The 16,349-nt window shown below is 42.8% G+C and overlaps 1 protein-coding gene across 10 annotated transcripts in view; it reads left to right on the top strand.

Moving 5' to 3' along the window:
• Nucleotides 1-15,811, top strand: part of LOC147006586 (uncharacterized) — a 79,287-nt gene extending 63,476 nt beyond the window's left edge. For 3 of the 10 annotated variants that reach the window (XM_085868455.1, XM_085868458.1, XM_085868456.1), the window contains one exon: nucleotides 4,381-9,231. In XM_085868455.1, coding sequence (XP_085724581.1) covers nucleotides 4,381-5,555 — 1,175 coding nt within the window. In that variant the 3' untranslated portion in view covers nucleotides 5,556-9,231. Of the gene's footprint in view, nucleotides 1-4,142; nucleotides 4,217-4,380; nucleotides 9,232-10,479; nucleotides 10,571-13,745 lie in introns of those variants that run through there. The other 7 variants (XM_085868463.1, XM_085868467.1, XR_015054733.1 and 4 more) reach the window with 6 other exon arrangements.
• Nucleotides 15,812-16,349: the final 538 nt, after the last annotated feature.

Genomic DNA, 16,349 nt, shown 5'->3' with positions numbered 1-16,349 from the left:
CAAAGAGAAAAAGAGGATTTTCCAGAGAGTTTGGAGAGATCGTTGATGAAGACCAGAAAAGGAACAGGGCCCAAAATGTTGCTTTGAGGAACTCCAGCCTGGACAGGAAGAGGGGATGAAAGAACTCCATTTAGGGCCACATGATGACTGTGACAGGAGAGGAAGTCTGTGAGCCATGGGTGAAGCTGGCCTTGAATACCATCGGAAGAGAGTTTGCTGAGCAGCGCAGGGTGTCAGAGCCTGTCAACAGCATGCGATATGTCGAGGGATATGGCTCTGATTTCATGTCCATTGTTGGGAGAGCAGAAGCAGCATATCGAGAGTGGACAGACCTGGTCTGAAACCAACTTGATTATCGAAAATAAACCCATTGGAGAAGGGGAAGGATTTCATGTCTGAAGCAATGAAGGGTTCCATTACCTTGCTGATGATTGGGAGGTGGCTGATTGGTTTGCAGTTGCAGGGATCTGTTTTTCCACCTTTTTTATGCAGGACGGTAATGTTAATGTCGGTTTTCATTTCTGCATGAGCGGTATTCATCGTTCGTGCACATGATAAGATGGCCCTCAGCGCAACAGATTCTTGTCTATTCCCTTTCCTTCAAGACTCATCGGCTTGGAAATGCACGATTTATTTGCACATTTTATTTTGTGTTTCATTTTCACATTGGACTTGCACGATATTTGAGTCATCACACCGCAAGATTTTCCTTGACAGTTCATTGTGACCGTCAAACATGGCTCTGGACTTGGCTCATTTACCTCAAGTCCCACCTTTTTCCATCGATGTTGATGCCCACCTTTTTCCATCGGCAATCGACACCTTGTTCAGCAGCTGTATGGATGCTAACTGACTCTTCGTGTCGCGCTGGACAAAGAGGTGATAATTGCTGTTGATGTTGTGTGGGTGCTTCGTGTTTCTGCTCGGTTGTTCAGGCGGATGGCTGCATTCTGGTGCTCATCCAGCACCCCGAACATTGCGATGTGAGCCAGGCCTGCATTAATTGGGAGTTGCATCTCGTTTGGTCAGGAGAGAATGACCACGAGAATGGACGGTTGGAGGACATGTGCAGCGATGCGCCAGTCGGCACGCTGGATTTGGCTGAAGTCTTGTTTGAGGCTCTGCTCACACTGGTCACCTTTAAAAGGACAGCAGGACTGTCTTGTTGGCAGTTGGTGAGAGATCCAATTGATGTTTTTTGACAGCTCCTGACAGTTGGGAACAGCAGCAACAGCAGTTGGTGACAGTTGAACTGTTCCTTCTGGTTGTGCTCGGTACCTGGTTCCTGACGTTCCTGATTTGTGGCGGTGACCATGTTACGTCGATTGGTGTTCAAGCCTGTTTGTGGGTGGGTGCACGGTGAGGCAGGGCACTGGCAGCGGAGACGAGCCAAGTTGTAGAGGGCTCATTTGGAGAGGTAGACCAAGCCACACTCCCACCTTTTGTGTGATTTTCGGAGATGCATGATGATTTCTGCCGTGGTTAGCCGAGACCGGATTTATATTTCCCCCTTGCGACACTGTCAAGGATGTACTGGCTAAAAGGAACAGATCATTTGGAATAAAGTCCCTTTAAGCTAGGAGTCGGACCATGCTGAATCAAATGAAGGAAAAGACAAAAATGAGTTGGGAACATTTATAATCATATCTTATTTACAAGCAAGTGAGGAAAAGTATGTGGTGTCGGGAATAGTTTATAAGGGTGTGTTGTGCAGGGAAAGAAAGACATGTGAGAGGTGCGGCAATATTACAAGAAACTTACAAAAGCGGACACAGAACAGACATAACCCGAAATAATAGCAATAATAATACGAATAATAATAAGCTTCTGCAATCTCACTTATGTCGACAGGCGCGAGGACAGCACGCACACGCACACAAAAACCCGATGAAGAGTTTATATTGAAGCGAGAAAGGAGAACAAGTTGAGGCTGCCGTCTCTCTGTACTTTGTACAATTCATTGCCCGAACGCGCCACCAATATGTTTGGGGCGAATGCTCCGTGGTGCAATACCACCTCGAAAGCTGGTGCGTCGTCTCTTGCTCCGTGCAGCTCCCGTCGAGACGCAACCGTCGGCGTGAAGGGGGTGCTTGAGTTTGGAGGGTGGAGTCTGGAGCGATCGGACAAGAGTGGAAGGTAGGATCGGATGGGTGGAGTCAGCAACGTTGAGGCTGAGTCCAGGCGATGATGAATGGAGACGAATGACAGAGAGCGAAAACGGCCCCAAGATCCGCCTTGTATAGACCCCGCAGTGTGGGGAGGGGGGGCCACCGCGAAGCGATGCGTCATCACCTGAATCGGCCCCCCTGATTGGTCCCGGTCCCCCGCGTGGTCAGGCCACGATGGCCCGAAACGGTGACATTCCACTTCCAGCCAGGTGACCCCGAGCCGTGAAAATGTCCTGCTTCGACCCGACGACATGATATGAATCGCCCACACCGAACTCCGCGTCATGAATTGCCTTGCAACAACCCCCGGGCCGTGCCCTTACGACCGGCTGAGGGTGGCGTCCGTCGCACATGCTTGCCCGGGCGCAAGCGTTCAGCGCAGTTCACTCGGATGGGAACTGCCGGCTCCGTGATGCATCACGCGGCCCGAGCGATCTGGACTGCGCAGCACACCTCTTGCCTGATCGGGGTTTCGCCGGGCGGAGAGGTCGGAAGACCTTCATCCGTGGGGAACATTATCGGCAGCCAGCGAGGACAGATGGTAAGGTGTTATAATAAACCCATGCACAGACGGTAAGACGTGTCCATTCGTGCCCTGCTCTGTACGATAATGAAGTGTCCCGAGCTTAGCACGGGTCCCCCTTCGAGCACGTTCCGTACAGTGAGTGTGGATCCACCATGGCCCCCGTGGTCAGCGCTCGCTTTCGCCCAATTCCGTTATTGTGTGTCTGGGGCCAACACCGATCTGTGTCAGGGTTTGAGGGGAACGCTTGGATGTAATAATTTCATGGAGGTTTGGAATGAAAAGGATATAGATGTTAGTTTCCAGTGAAGAAATGGAGGGAAAAGAGATTGCCGATATAATTCTTCCAGAAATGGATTGAAAAGTACACGCCGCCCGTATCTTGCACACTTGTGTCCCGTAGTTGTTTTTGTCGTTGCAAAGTTGTTGTTTTTCGATTGTCGGCCTATGGCATTGCAGCTGTTGGCACCAAGCTGCCAGCGACATTCTCACAGAGATATTAGTTTCAATGCAACCAGCAATCTCATCCCAGATCGTCGGAAGCTCGAGTGGATAATCTCAAGTTGCTGGGCATCCTGTAAAACTCGCCGCAAAATCTGGGTTGAGGGATCACTTGAGGACGGGAGTTCTGCACTGTCAATGCTCGTCCGGTGCCCCCACGGCCTTTCTATTCCCCTGCCCTGGTCACGCACGTGCTGCACGTCTTGGCCTGTGCGAGGACCCAAATTCAGATTTACCTCAGAAAATAAGAGTAGAAATGAAGTTGGTGGTGTAAGCAAACCGAGCTGTGAGATCCCAGCAATGCACGTCCTGTTGTTCCGCCAGACAAAAGGGAAGGGACTATCTTTACGTGCATTCATAGAATAACTTTCTCACGACCGTGAAATGTTGGGTGCCATTGCCTTAAAGGCATGCGGTTCCGAGAATTGCAACAATATATTCAGATATATATATATATATATATATATATATATATATATATATATATATATATATATATATATATATATATATATATATATATATATATATATATATATATATATATATATATATATCTCGTCACGAGGAGTGATGTAAGGGACACATCGGCCATTTTAGAGTTAATGCCATTTTGCACTATTTTAACCCTAACCCCATCATCCGAGCCAATCATCATCATGTCATTAAAAAATGTCGCTTGCATCACTCCGCCTCACGGGGCTATATATATATATATATATATATATATATATATATATATATAGATATATATATAAATATATATATATATATATATATATATATATATATATAAATTTTCTCATTGTAAACACCTCGTTTTATCTCCTGTAATGGTGGCAGCATGATTGAGCCTTGTTCCAACAGTGGAAGTGACATCTTGCATACTTCCTATTGATGGGATTTACATGTGGCAGTGTTTTCAACTTCATGTCCTTCATCATTTTAAGGTGATGTTTATCCTGCAAATGTGGTTCATTTGTCTCAAACTTTAAGATATGTTTCTGCAAAGGAAGATTCAGATGTTTATTTGACAAACAGCAGTCCTGTCTGTTCTGCAACAGATGAGCAGAAACAAACAAAATTAACATTCACTCTTGAATTCAGGGTTCATAAAATTTTCGAAATTGTTCAATATTTTGAGTATTGAGTTTCTCTAAAATACCTCATTGTTGTTTGTTTTTGTAGAACAATCAAGAAATCCATTTGGGCAGATACGGTCCAGGAGCAGCTTTACGATGAAGATGATATCTTTTTTGAAGAACCAATCCCAAGAACAAGACTCAAAATACAAGTGTGCAGCTGGTGAAAACCACACAAAGATATATATTGAATCAAACAAACCTAAAAAGGTTATCGAAAGGCAAAAGTGTTATAAATGTAAGATATGCAGTGGAGATTCAACAAACATCAAAATACACATGAGGACCCACAGAGGAGAACGCCCACAAAAATGCTCCGTTTGTGATAAAGATTTCTCTCGTAACAGCAGTTTGAAAATACATATGAGGATCCACACAGGAGAGCGTCCTCACAAATGCTCTGTCTGTGATAAAGATTTCTCTGAAAAAGGCAGTTTGAAAATGCATATGAGGACCCACACAGGAGAGCGTCCTCACATATGCTCTGTCTGTGATAAAGGTTTCTCGAAAAAAAGCAATTTGAAAATACATATGAGTATCCACACAGGAGAGCGTCCTCACAAATGCTCTGTCTGTGATAAAGGTTTCTCTGAAAAAGGCAGTTTGAAAATACACATGAGGATCCACACAGGAGAGCGTCCTTACAAATGCTCTGTCTGTGATAAAGGTTTCTCTGAAAAAGGCAGTTTGAAAATACATATGAGGATCCACACAGGAGAGCGTCCTCACAAATGCTCTGTGTGTGATAAAGGTTTCTCTGAAAAAGGCAATTTGAAGATGCATCTGAGGATCCACACAGGAGAGCGTCCTTACAAATGCTCTGTCTGTGATAAAGGTTTCTTGAAAAAAAACCATTTGAAAATACATATGAGGACCCACACAGGAGAGTGTCCTTACAAATGCTCTGTCTGTGATAAAAGTTTCTCTCGAAACAGCAGTTTGAAAATACATATGAGGACCCACACAGGAGAGCGCCCTCACAAATGCTCTGTCTGTGATAAATGTTTCTCTCGAAACAGCAGTTTGAAAATACATATGAGGATCCATACAGAAGAACTTCCTCAGAAATGCTCCATTTGTGATGTAAGTTTCTCTGGAAAAGGCCATTTGAATCGGCACATGAGGATCCATACAGGAGAGCAGACAAAAAATCCACACAAAAAGAAGAGACAAAAATACAGGAACGAGAAAACGAAGCATCCTTTCAATACATTGGAATAAAAGAAGCCCCAGGTACAACACAAAAAAAATGCGTAAAATAATCGGCAAAGAGTACCAACACAGAATAAGACTAATTTTGAAGTCTTCCCTCTCTCCATTGAACAAAACCAAAGCTGCAAACCAACTTGCAGTGCTGGTATTCCAATATGGCTGTGCAATTATAAACTGTGCACAATTGGAAATCAACAATTTAGACACCAAAACAAGGAAACATCTAACTATTAACAAGATGTTCGACAAAAACCAATACATGCCGTGGTTGTATATACCGAGACGGGAACGAGGAGGTTGTGGAATGGAGCATAACCAAGTGCACAGAACATCGTGTGTCAGACCAGCGGAGTTTGTGAAAAGCTCAACAGACTATCGTATGAGATTTTTACATGACGAAGAAAACAACACACCAGAAAAGGGATCCTTATTCCATTTTGCAACAAACTTCAAAAAGCAGGTGTAAATAATGGATAATACACAGGAAAACGAAACAAAAACAAACACAGCCCCAATGATTGCAAAGAAAAATTTAAAAAAGAAATATCAGCAGATATACTTTGACAAATGGGAGTGATAAAAGAGCAGGAAGATTAAAAACAGAGCTTGACAGGATAGGGATTGACAAGGAAGGCTCACTGGAATGGCTAAGAAGAGGTGCAATGAATTGGGATGGAGAACGAGTCATCATAAATGCTCAAGATCAAGAACACCACACTGATGCCTTCAAGAAAATGTCGGGAAGTATGGACATCACAAACCAAGCACTGCCTCCGGACATCGTGCTCAAACACAAAAAGGAAAAGTCAGCATTTTTCTTTGAGGTTTCAGTTCCCAATGACTTTGGACGACATGCCACAGAAATCAGCGAAATGACAAAATACCAGGTTCTGAAAAATGAGGTCAAGAGGACCTCAAAAATGAAGTAAGCTGAAATTTTACCAGTGATAGTCGGAATGAAAATTATACCAGTGATCGTCGGAATGAAAAGTTTTCCAGTGCGAGTCGGAGTGAGGGGAATGATAAGGAAAACCCTGACTGAGGACTTGAATATCACTCTGGGTATATAATTCCAAACAAGCTTCAAGTGGAGGCTGTTCGAGGTGGAGTGAGGATTTTGAAGAGTCCTTGGAACGAGGGTATGAGAAGGACATTTCACAGTTTGTTTTATGAATCATGATCCTTCACCAAAAAGGAGGTGGAGATTTTGAGTTCTGGGAGAACTTCCTCTCACCTTTTGAAATCCAAAGTAGATAACAACCAATGAGAGCCCAAAAAAACTCAAACAAACAAACAAAGTTAATGAAAGAAGGAAAGTCCAGCAGTTTGAAAATTTACTCAGAAGTGTCAATCAAAAACTAAGGAAATCGAAGCAGACTGTTGCAATCCCTCCACCCCAGAAAATGATGAACTACTTTTGGAAAGGGATTGATGAAAACTGAAAAGAACACAACAAGAAGGTGGAAGAGGTCCAAAACTTGGAAAAGAGAAGCAACACCGAGAGGATATTTCTCAAGTGATAATTGCCAAACAGAAAATTATGGAACACTCACCAAGATTCCAAAATTCAAAACCCTGGTCTGGAGAGCATCCCACATTTCTGGTGCTCTTCACAATCACTTCATTCGAGCATTGGATGAGCTATCCCAAGGAGAAAAGGCAACGGATGAGTGGTAGTCCAATCCTGATCTTCCCTTATGAGATTTCAACTTGGAAAACACCATTTTAAGTCCTCTCATCCTGACCCACTGTCTTTTGATCTTCACTCATTCACTATGTCTTTTGCACCTGAGAAGGAGGAGAACATTCTTTCAATCCTCAACTTTTTTTGTGTGCATGGAGACAGAATTCGGACACCAAAAAGATCACAAAACAACATAACAAAGGGAACAGCAGTGGAAAGGAGAAACGTCGTCAGCAGGGTGGAGGGGAAAATAGACGGAGACTGACATAAGGTATGCAGGTAACGATGAGGGGTAAGGGCCAACGTCAGGGGTTGACAAGTTGGATGCATTCGCAAAATGTTGGAAGTGGTGGGGGATTGTTTACTGGGTGGAGAAAATATCATGTTTTTGGATGTGTGATGACATGAGATGGTGTTGAACAGGTGTCTTCAGACCTGGAGGGAAGAATCAGATTGAAGATAATGTGTAAAAAAAGGAACACATGAGTGTTCATGAGTGTCCACATCCTTCGGAGAGAAGAAGCATGGAGAGGGTGGAGCGTGCAGGACCAGAAATGAGTCGGAAGAAGATGGAGAGCACCAACCTGGTGGCGATGGTGAAGTGATTGTCCCATCGACTCGGCTTCATCGTGAGAAATTCCAATGATCTTGAAAGCCTTTGTTTCCACGGCTTCAAGGAGAGCAATATGGGAGCCACCCCAGACAGAAGAGCAGGACTCCATTAAGCTGTGGATGAAAGCCTTGCAGGTGGATAGGAGCTCGTCTAGTTTGGAGGCCAACGATGAAATGTGGCTTGCCCAAGAGAGATCATGGCTCCGAGTGAGATCCAAGAGTTTGAGTGACTGAACCTCTTTAAGAGGGTTGATGAGAAAGTACATGGGTTTGTGGTATGGTCTTTGTGGAGAGAAAGGGGAAGAGGGAAAGATGTCGAACCAGTTTGTGATTTTTGTCAAGGTCAAAAGGGAGGGAAGAGCCCTTCTGTCTGTCAGAAGGATGAAGGATGTCATGGCAGAGAGTGGAGACGTCAGCAAAGAGAAAATGAGAATTTTCCAGCGAGTTGGGGATATCATTGATGAAGATTCGTCATAAGATGGGGTTGAGAACACTGTATTGGGGGAAGTCCAGCTTTGACAGGGAGAGGAGAACAAACCATGAGCGGAGTTCGCCAACAGTTTGGAGAGAATGTGGGATGCCAGACCATATCGAAAGCTCAATATATTCCCAGAAAGTCGGCTTTGATATGTCTGATATCGAAGTCCTCCAACCATTGTTGAAAGAGTAAAAGCAGCATGTCCAAGTTGGAGTGACCTGGTCTGAATCCAAATTGATGATTTTGGAAAAAGGGTGTGATTTTATGTCAACTGCGATGATGGATTCCACGACATTGCTGATGTGTGGAAGAAATCGAAAATGCAGGATCCCGTGCTCTCACAAACAATGGTGAATGCCAGCTTGGAAGAAGAAAATATTTTAAAATCCTTTTCCAGGCCTCTATTTTGGTTTTGGCTCAACTAATCTAAGTGCAGCCAAGTGAGATTTCGCTTTAAAGTTCAGCAGTTTAAAAAAATCAACTTGTCTTGCATCGGAACAACTTGTCTTGCATCAACAGTTTATTGAGCATTGCAGATGGAGATTGATGAAAAACCCCAAAGATAAAATGAAAACTCTGTCAAAATGCATTCCTTGATAATTTAGATGACAAACGTCAGGGAAATCCTTTCACGTGTTCATTGTTAGATGCTGTTTCCATTAACTATAGTTGAAGAGTAAATATATTAATGATGCAATCCACGAGTCATTGAACAATTTCGATTAACTATCTCCAGTCATTAATTCCTGTGTTCACCAAAAAAGACATGATGGTTTATGGACAAATGTACATTCCAATCAGATTTATGACTGCAATTATTCTGCAGTTGAACAATAAAAATATTGCAGTAAATCAACCAAGAACGGGAATAGTAAAATTGTTCTCCAATAAATGATGAACAACACACGTGAGTCATGATGCTGCTTGTTTTTATTGAATGTAACTGAATGCATCAGGTGGTGTATCCAGACTCAGAACAAGCAATGTTATAATGCTGTGAGAAATTTGTACAGTATTTTTGTATCAATATGAACATTGCAGTTCTCAGAGGCAAAACTCGAGGGGGAGCACTCGGGAGATTGCAAAACCTCCGCCGCCAATACTGCTGGGTCACTCAAGTGAACCTTGTATCTTATTCATTAAATATGTCAACAGTGCTGAGAGTGAGAGTTCTTTTTGCCAACATTTTTTTTTGGGGGGGGGGTAGTTGGAAACCACTTAAAACGTAAAAATGCAAAAAAAAAAAAAAAATCAATTTTGTTGAAAAAAAGTTGCAAAACTTTTTTTTTCTCCAACAATTTTTTTGGGGGGGGGGTTGGAAATCACTTAAAATATGTAGAAATGCAAAAAAAAATTCTCTAACAAATTTTTTTTGGGTGGGGGGTAACAATTTTTGGGGGGTTGGAAATCACTTAAAACATGTAGAAATCCCCAAAAATAATTTTGGGGGTAGCATTTTTGGGGGGGGGGGTTGGAAATCACTGAAAACATGTCGAAATGCAAAAAAACAAAAATTGGGGGGTTACAATTTTTTGGGGGGGTTGGAAATCACTGAAAACATGCAGAAATGCAAAAAAAAATTCTGTTTTTTTGGGGGGGGGGTAAAAAAAAATTTGGGGGGGTTTGGAAATCACGTAAAACATGCAGAAATGCAAAAAAAAAAAAAAATTCTCTAACTTTTTTTGGGGGGGGGGGTGCAAGTCCAAAATTTAATGGCATGATCCTTGGACCATACCTAACCCCCCCACCAAGTTTCGTCGAAATCCGTCGAGTTTTTTTCCGTAATACTGTTCACAAACAAACAAACAAACAGAAAGGGGTGAAAACAGTAACCTCCATCCATCTTCGAAGATGGCGGAGATTAAAAATCAATGATATTGAAGAAACATATCACGCCATAAGCGTGGTCAATCCAAACATGCAATCCAGCAAAAGAAACATATTTCACACTTGAAGTGGGATTGTGGAAGAAAAATAATTAATTCAATCTTGTGAAATGTAGAATATTCTGCACCAACAATTTTCTGTCATGTTCGGTAATGAACTGATGATACTCATTTCATCTTGTGTGCTTATAAATGCTTGTCAAGGTCTCATCTATTACAAAACATTGTAATTAACTCGTTATTTTGTCATCTTGTGTGGTGTTGTTCACCAAGAAGAATCAAGGAAGTGTGTTTTAAAACCCACTCGCCCAGTAACTGGGCAGGTTGGAACGCTCGGCTGATCAGCTCGCAGCTGCAAGCTCAGGTTCGTTGAGGTTGCTTGCCAATATACACTCCTGTCTTGTCAAGCATAATACCATGGGCCCCATGTCTCACAATGTTTCTTTGTCAGTTACCCATCCCTCTTCCTTTAGAGTTTAGAATGCTGTGATCACAAAATACTGCATACAGCTGTGCATTATCAGAACACCCCACCTTTTACCTTGAGGCTGGAATGTTCTCAGCTTTGGAAAAATCTTACTTAACAGGCCATTGAGATGTCAGTAAGCTTTTATAACAAGTACTGTTCTTTGTGTAACGCATGCCCCCTCCTTCACTCTTTTTATGCAAATAATTTTGCTCGAAAGATGATCGGCTTGGAAAACAGAACGGAGTGAAGGAAGTTCACAGCATCTCATCTTGGTGTTGATCTCTGTATTTGCTTCCGTGTACACGTAAATAAATGATTCAGCTCTCACGAGAACTGAAGTGATGTTCAATTCCAGTGAAGGTTCCGGTGATTGCCCCAAAGAAATTGACATAGTGAGCAGGGCTCGCAACATCCCAGGGGCGAGGGGTGTTGTCGGGGGTTGGCAGCGGAGGTCAAAGTAACGTCGGCTGAGGTGATGCACACGCAGGTGGCCACCTGAAGGAGCAGGTAAGGGGACCGCTACAGATTCCCTTTCCTGACACTTTCGCTGTGTCCTGCATTCTATAAAGTCGTGTGCCTTGCCTCTGATTCAACTGGGTGATTCTACTCAGAGGAAAGTGAGTTGAGTCATTTATTGGAAGCTTCGCGATGCAACATTTGGATTAAAACCAGGTTGTGGTAATCTGTGCCAGGAAAGCTGAATTGTGGGAAATCCGTGCCAGGTTTGAATGTTTTTATCCTGGCATTCGAACAATCGACAGGCTTGTCGAGCCGCTCCACTGATTTTGAATCGTAGTACGAGCAACTGAAAGGTGCCCACTGATTCTTAGTTGGTGCATAAGCGAGGTGTTCCATGAGGTTGATGCTCAATGCCCTGTGCCTTTGGGTCCGAAGGTGTTGATCAGTGCTGTCAATTTAGCGCTGTACAATCTGGAATCTAAGAACATCTGGTGGGTTATGTTAGGATCAGCGACCCTTGGTTTCAGGTATCCGGGATCACGAGGAGTGGAGAAGGACTTAAACATCATTTAGGTTTCAGGTTCCCTCTTTGCTGGTGGACGAATGCATTTATTGCAACTTTAACTTTTAAGGATCATTTTTGGCTCATTTTTTTTAGGGTGTTGGCTTCATGGTTGGGGTGGTGAGCTCTTTTTTTTGTGTTTATTGTCGAGGCTCGAATGAGAGCTATCACACAGAATGCACAACAAGGGGGGGGGGGCAGGAGACAAGATGGGTGGACAGGGCAGGACAAAACAATGGGGAACAGAGACATTAGATCTGTGGAAGGGAGAGGGATGGGATGGTGCTCATGGGGAAAACAAGATGGACACCACAGGGACTTGCAGGACCTTGCAGGACAGGGAACTTTCAGGAATGAAAGCAGGCAATTTGAAGGAGGTGGGTTTGGGGTTTTCAAACCGTGGAAGAAAAGATTGTGGTTTTGGATGGGCGGAGATCAGAGGTGGTGTTGAACAGCTGTTTTGAAGACCTGGAGGGAAGAGTGGGATGTTAGAGAGTGTGGGAGTTTATTCCGTCATCTGATCGAGCGAACTCGGGCATAGTTTATTCCAAAGGTGGGGAAAAAGAGGAATGAAAGAGTGAAGGTGAGCAGTGATTCGTCATTTTGGCAGTTTTAACAGAAGGGGGTTGATGGCGGATCTTGAGCACCACGCATAAATATGGGGGGAATCTAGTGCTCTGTCTGCAAAATCAACTTGTCTTGCATCGGAACAACTTGTCTTGCATCAACAGTTTATTGAGCAACATCAACAGCAACATCAACCCCATCTTATTGCAGACAGAGCAGTGAAGGGGGAGGGGTGTACCAGACAGGGGATGGGGGAAGACAGAAAGACCACCGATCTGCTTGTGGTGAGAAAGTGAATGGCTCACGGTGGGAGATACCAATGATCCTAAATGCCTTGGTTTCCACAGCGTGAAGTTGAGAAAGGTGGGACCACCAGCTCAGAGGGGACAGCAGTACTCCATCATGCTGCAGCTGAAAGCTTTGCATGTGATCAGGAGCTCAAGTGGGCCAAGGAAGGACTTTGCACAATGAAAGATGCCCAGTTGGTGACTGGCTTTGGAGGCCAGTTTGGAAATGTGGATTTCCCAGGAAAGAACATTACAGATAGTGAGACCCATAAGTTTGAATGAAAGGACTTCTTCCAGAGGATTGTTGACAAAGTCGATGGGGGTGGAGGTTCCAGACGGAACAGGAACAGTGAGGAACTGTGAGGAACAGTGAGGGTGTGAGATTTGTTCGGATTGAAAGACATGTTCTTTGTGTTGGACCAGCTTGTGATTTTATCCAGATCTGCAGAGTGAAGAAGTTGGACCAAAGACACTGTGAAACTGAGGTGAAGAAGCTTGGGAGAGAGTGGGAAATGATCATGTCAGTCCACCGGACAATATTTTGTTTTCATGATATTTTATCTTCTCTCAAATGTCACATCATTTCTTTTTTCTTCGAATCCTTCCTCATTTGTCAAACCTTTCTTGGAACCATTTTGATTGTTCTTGCTCTGCTTTGTTTGGCTGACAGGAATGCTTGGAGGTATGCACACCTGCCTCGATGCTGTCTTGCCTGAGTTTGAATATCGACCCAGTTATAAACTCTCATCGTGTGGTTGCACAGGCAAGGTCATTCACCAATGTGTGTGCCGTCCATCGGATGGACATTAAATGGGAGTCCCATCTGCCGGAATTGGTTTGTTGATGTTAAACATCCCAAGGTGTCCTTCACGAAGAGTCGGCGAGCTATCGCTGGCATCCTGAACAAATTACAAATTCCTGCCCCAACCAGTAGAGGGCACTGTATCAGCGGTACATCCACACCCTCAGGCAATGATGTTGTCCTGCTGCCTTGTGCTGCACACGAATGAAGAAGAAGACTTCTTTGATTCTCAAATATAAACCCCTTCAATATCGATCCAAAAATGTAATTTTATCTTCTTTATTGCTGTCCAATACTGCTTCAGATGCATTTGTGTGTTTTTCCACCATTATTCCTCTTTTCTCCTTTTCCTGAACAGAATTCCCCATTCATAAATTGATCTGTGTCCAACAGGGCTGTACAGAGGGAGTGAATTGACCTCTGAACTGTCCAGTCTCCTTTGATGATCATCCTGACCATACAGTGTCGAATGAATAGCTCGTCTTGCTCATGAAGGTTCGTGTCCAACTGTTATTGGCATTTTTGGTCGGACAAAGGCAGGGTTCCCACTGACCTGGAAAGTCAACCAATTGAGGTTGGTCAGGGAAAGTCAGGGATTTTTTTTTGTTGGTCAGGGAAATGTGTGATTAGTGCCTAATGATTTTAATTCGTACCCTTTACACCCAGTCATTTATTTTGTTCATGATTATAAAAGTTTTCTTTATTTCTCTTTTCTTGAAAGTCAGAGCTGTACAGTTGCCAGTATCGACTTTATCTTTGTATTTCAGCCATGAGGAGTGTGCCCCATTCAATGACAGAAACAAAGATTTTACCATGTCTCTGTGTGATTTGAGGGGCTAAAGCTGTTTGAGATTGCAGTTGTACCCTTTCGTTAAGCTCAGGTGTTCAGTGTGTAATATAAATGACTTTTACCATGTAGAAAGTACAGTTCAATAATCATAGTCTAGAACTTCAGAACAATTTATGTGCATTATCAGCGACTCGTTCAGGTATGATGCTGGCGTCACAACAAAAGTACACTGTTAGAAATATTTTCTTCAAGAAGATATGGTAGATATGGTATATTTCTAAAATATATGGTGTGTTCACGATATTTTGATTCAGCCTTAATGGGTCATGTTTCTGCTGACTGTGTACTTGGCAGTTTTAAAGGAGGTGCCATGAGGCAAGTTAATGCAAGTATCTATGGATGGACCAGCCGTAAATTGGAAGTTTATTGATCTCCTCATCGCAGATCTTGAAGAAGATCAAATAAGACTAATTGAAATGGGATCATGTGGCTTGCACGTCATTCATGGTGCATTTCAGACGGGCCATAAAGCAAATGGATGGAATGTAAATGGTTATCTTCGGGCTATGTATCACCTGTTTAAAGATGGTCCTGCTCGGCGTGCAGTATATACAGAGGTTACTGGCAGCAAAACTTTTCCAAAGAAATTCTGTGCTGTGAGATGGATTGAAAATGTTGGAGTTGTTGAGCGAGCACTTGAACTTCTACCTAATGTCAAGAAGTTTGCAGACAGTGCCGTGAAATCTAAGACATCATATGCTACAATCACAAGCGCCACTGTAAAAACACTTTCTCGAGACAAGCTGGCTGCAGCAAAAATATCGTTCTTTGCATCAGTGGCTGCCCAGTGTGAGTCCTTTCTGAAGAAACACCAGACACAGGCACCACTTGCACCATATCTTTATGACGAAATTGGACAGTTGTTGCATACACTCATGAAATGGGTTGTCAAGAAATCTATTCTGGTGAAGGCAGAAAGTGTATCACAGTTTGTGAAAATAGATGTTACCAAAAAAGACACCAGATGTAACTATAAGGAAGTGGATGTTGGAGTGGCTGCAACCAAATCTCTGACAGAAGTGAAGTTGTCTGATGCAGAGAGAATGGGTTTCAGGATGGAATGTCTTGAATTTTTGTCATCAATGGTTGCAAAAATTATCTAGAGAAATCTTCTAAAATATGCCGTTACCCATGCAATATCATGCTTGGTACCAAGCACAGTGTGCAGCGTTTGAGTCTAAGCTGAGAAAAGAATGAAGAAAAGAAAATATGACATCTCGACTGTTACTGCAACTTCCCATGTAACATTTGAGTAATTTCACTTCTGCAGCGGTGAGCGTACCTGCATCCGCAGGGAATGGTACAGGAGTACCCACCGAACCGTAGAAGTTCAACAAACGGTCCTTTTTAGGACCAGATTCTTGTAGAAAAATGTACAATATAGGAGTCTGTTAGTCATTTCTGCAATATCATCGGGTGTTCTCGCTTGTCTGCAAAGTCACATTAACAATATCAATGTTTCGTTGTTATTTTGCAAGATTTAGATGTACTCAATGTTGCTAAATTTTTTCTGATATAATTCTGATTTCGTCATGGTACCTGGCACGTTTGACATTAGTATGATTTGTGTTTTGTAAGTTTTATACTAATAAAAAAAATTTAAATGCCAGTACAAGCTGGAAAAGTGTACTTTCTGGACCATTTTCAAAAAGACCGAAGTTAACACCCAAATGAAGAATCAGTTTAATTTCCCAACAAAAATGGAATTCAGAAGTTGTCTAAAGCACGCCGATATATTTTAAGATTCAAATATATTTTGAAGCGGACACAATTTTCTGCTAGTATTGGCATTTTAAAAAGAAGAAAAGAATTGAAAATGATTGCATGTTCACCATGTATAAATCAAAATGGTGATGGAAAGGAGTTGGTGTAGGGGAGGAGGAGCCAACAAAAATAACTCTATAAATTTTTAATTTTGTCTTTACATTCAACAAAATGTCTTTCTTTTTTTGCATTTCTACATGTTTTAAGTGATTTCCAACCCCCCCCCCCCCACTCCCTAAAAAAATGGTGGAGAAAAGAACTTTAACTGTCAGCACTGTTGACATCATATTTAATGAATAAGATATAAGGTTCACTTGAGTGATACAGCAGTATTGGTGGCAGAGGTTTTGCACTCTCCCGAGTGTTCCCCCTCCAGTTGCTCT

The sequence above is a fragment of the Eptatretus burgeri genome, unplaced genomic scaffold (genome assembly GCF_056783735.1).
Source record: "Eptatretus burgeri isolate ZD-2024b unplaced genomic scaffold, Ebu_testis_v1 Ebu_testis_scaffold_3162, whole genome shotgun sequence".
Classification (NCBI taxonomy): Eukaryota; Metazoa; Chordata; class Myxini; order Myxiniformes; family Myxinidae; genus Eptatretus; species Eptatretus burgeri.
The sequence above is the reverse complement of the archived record's forward strand: the minus strand, read 5'-3'. Positions and strand labels throughout refer to the sequence as shown.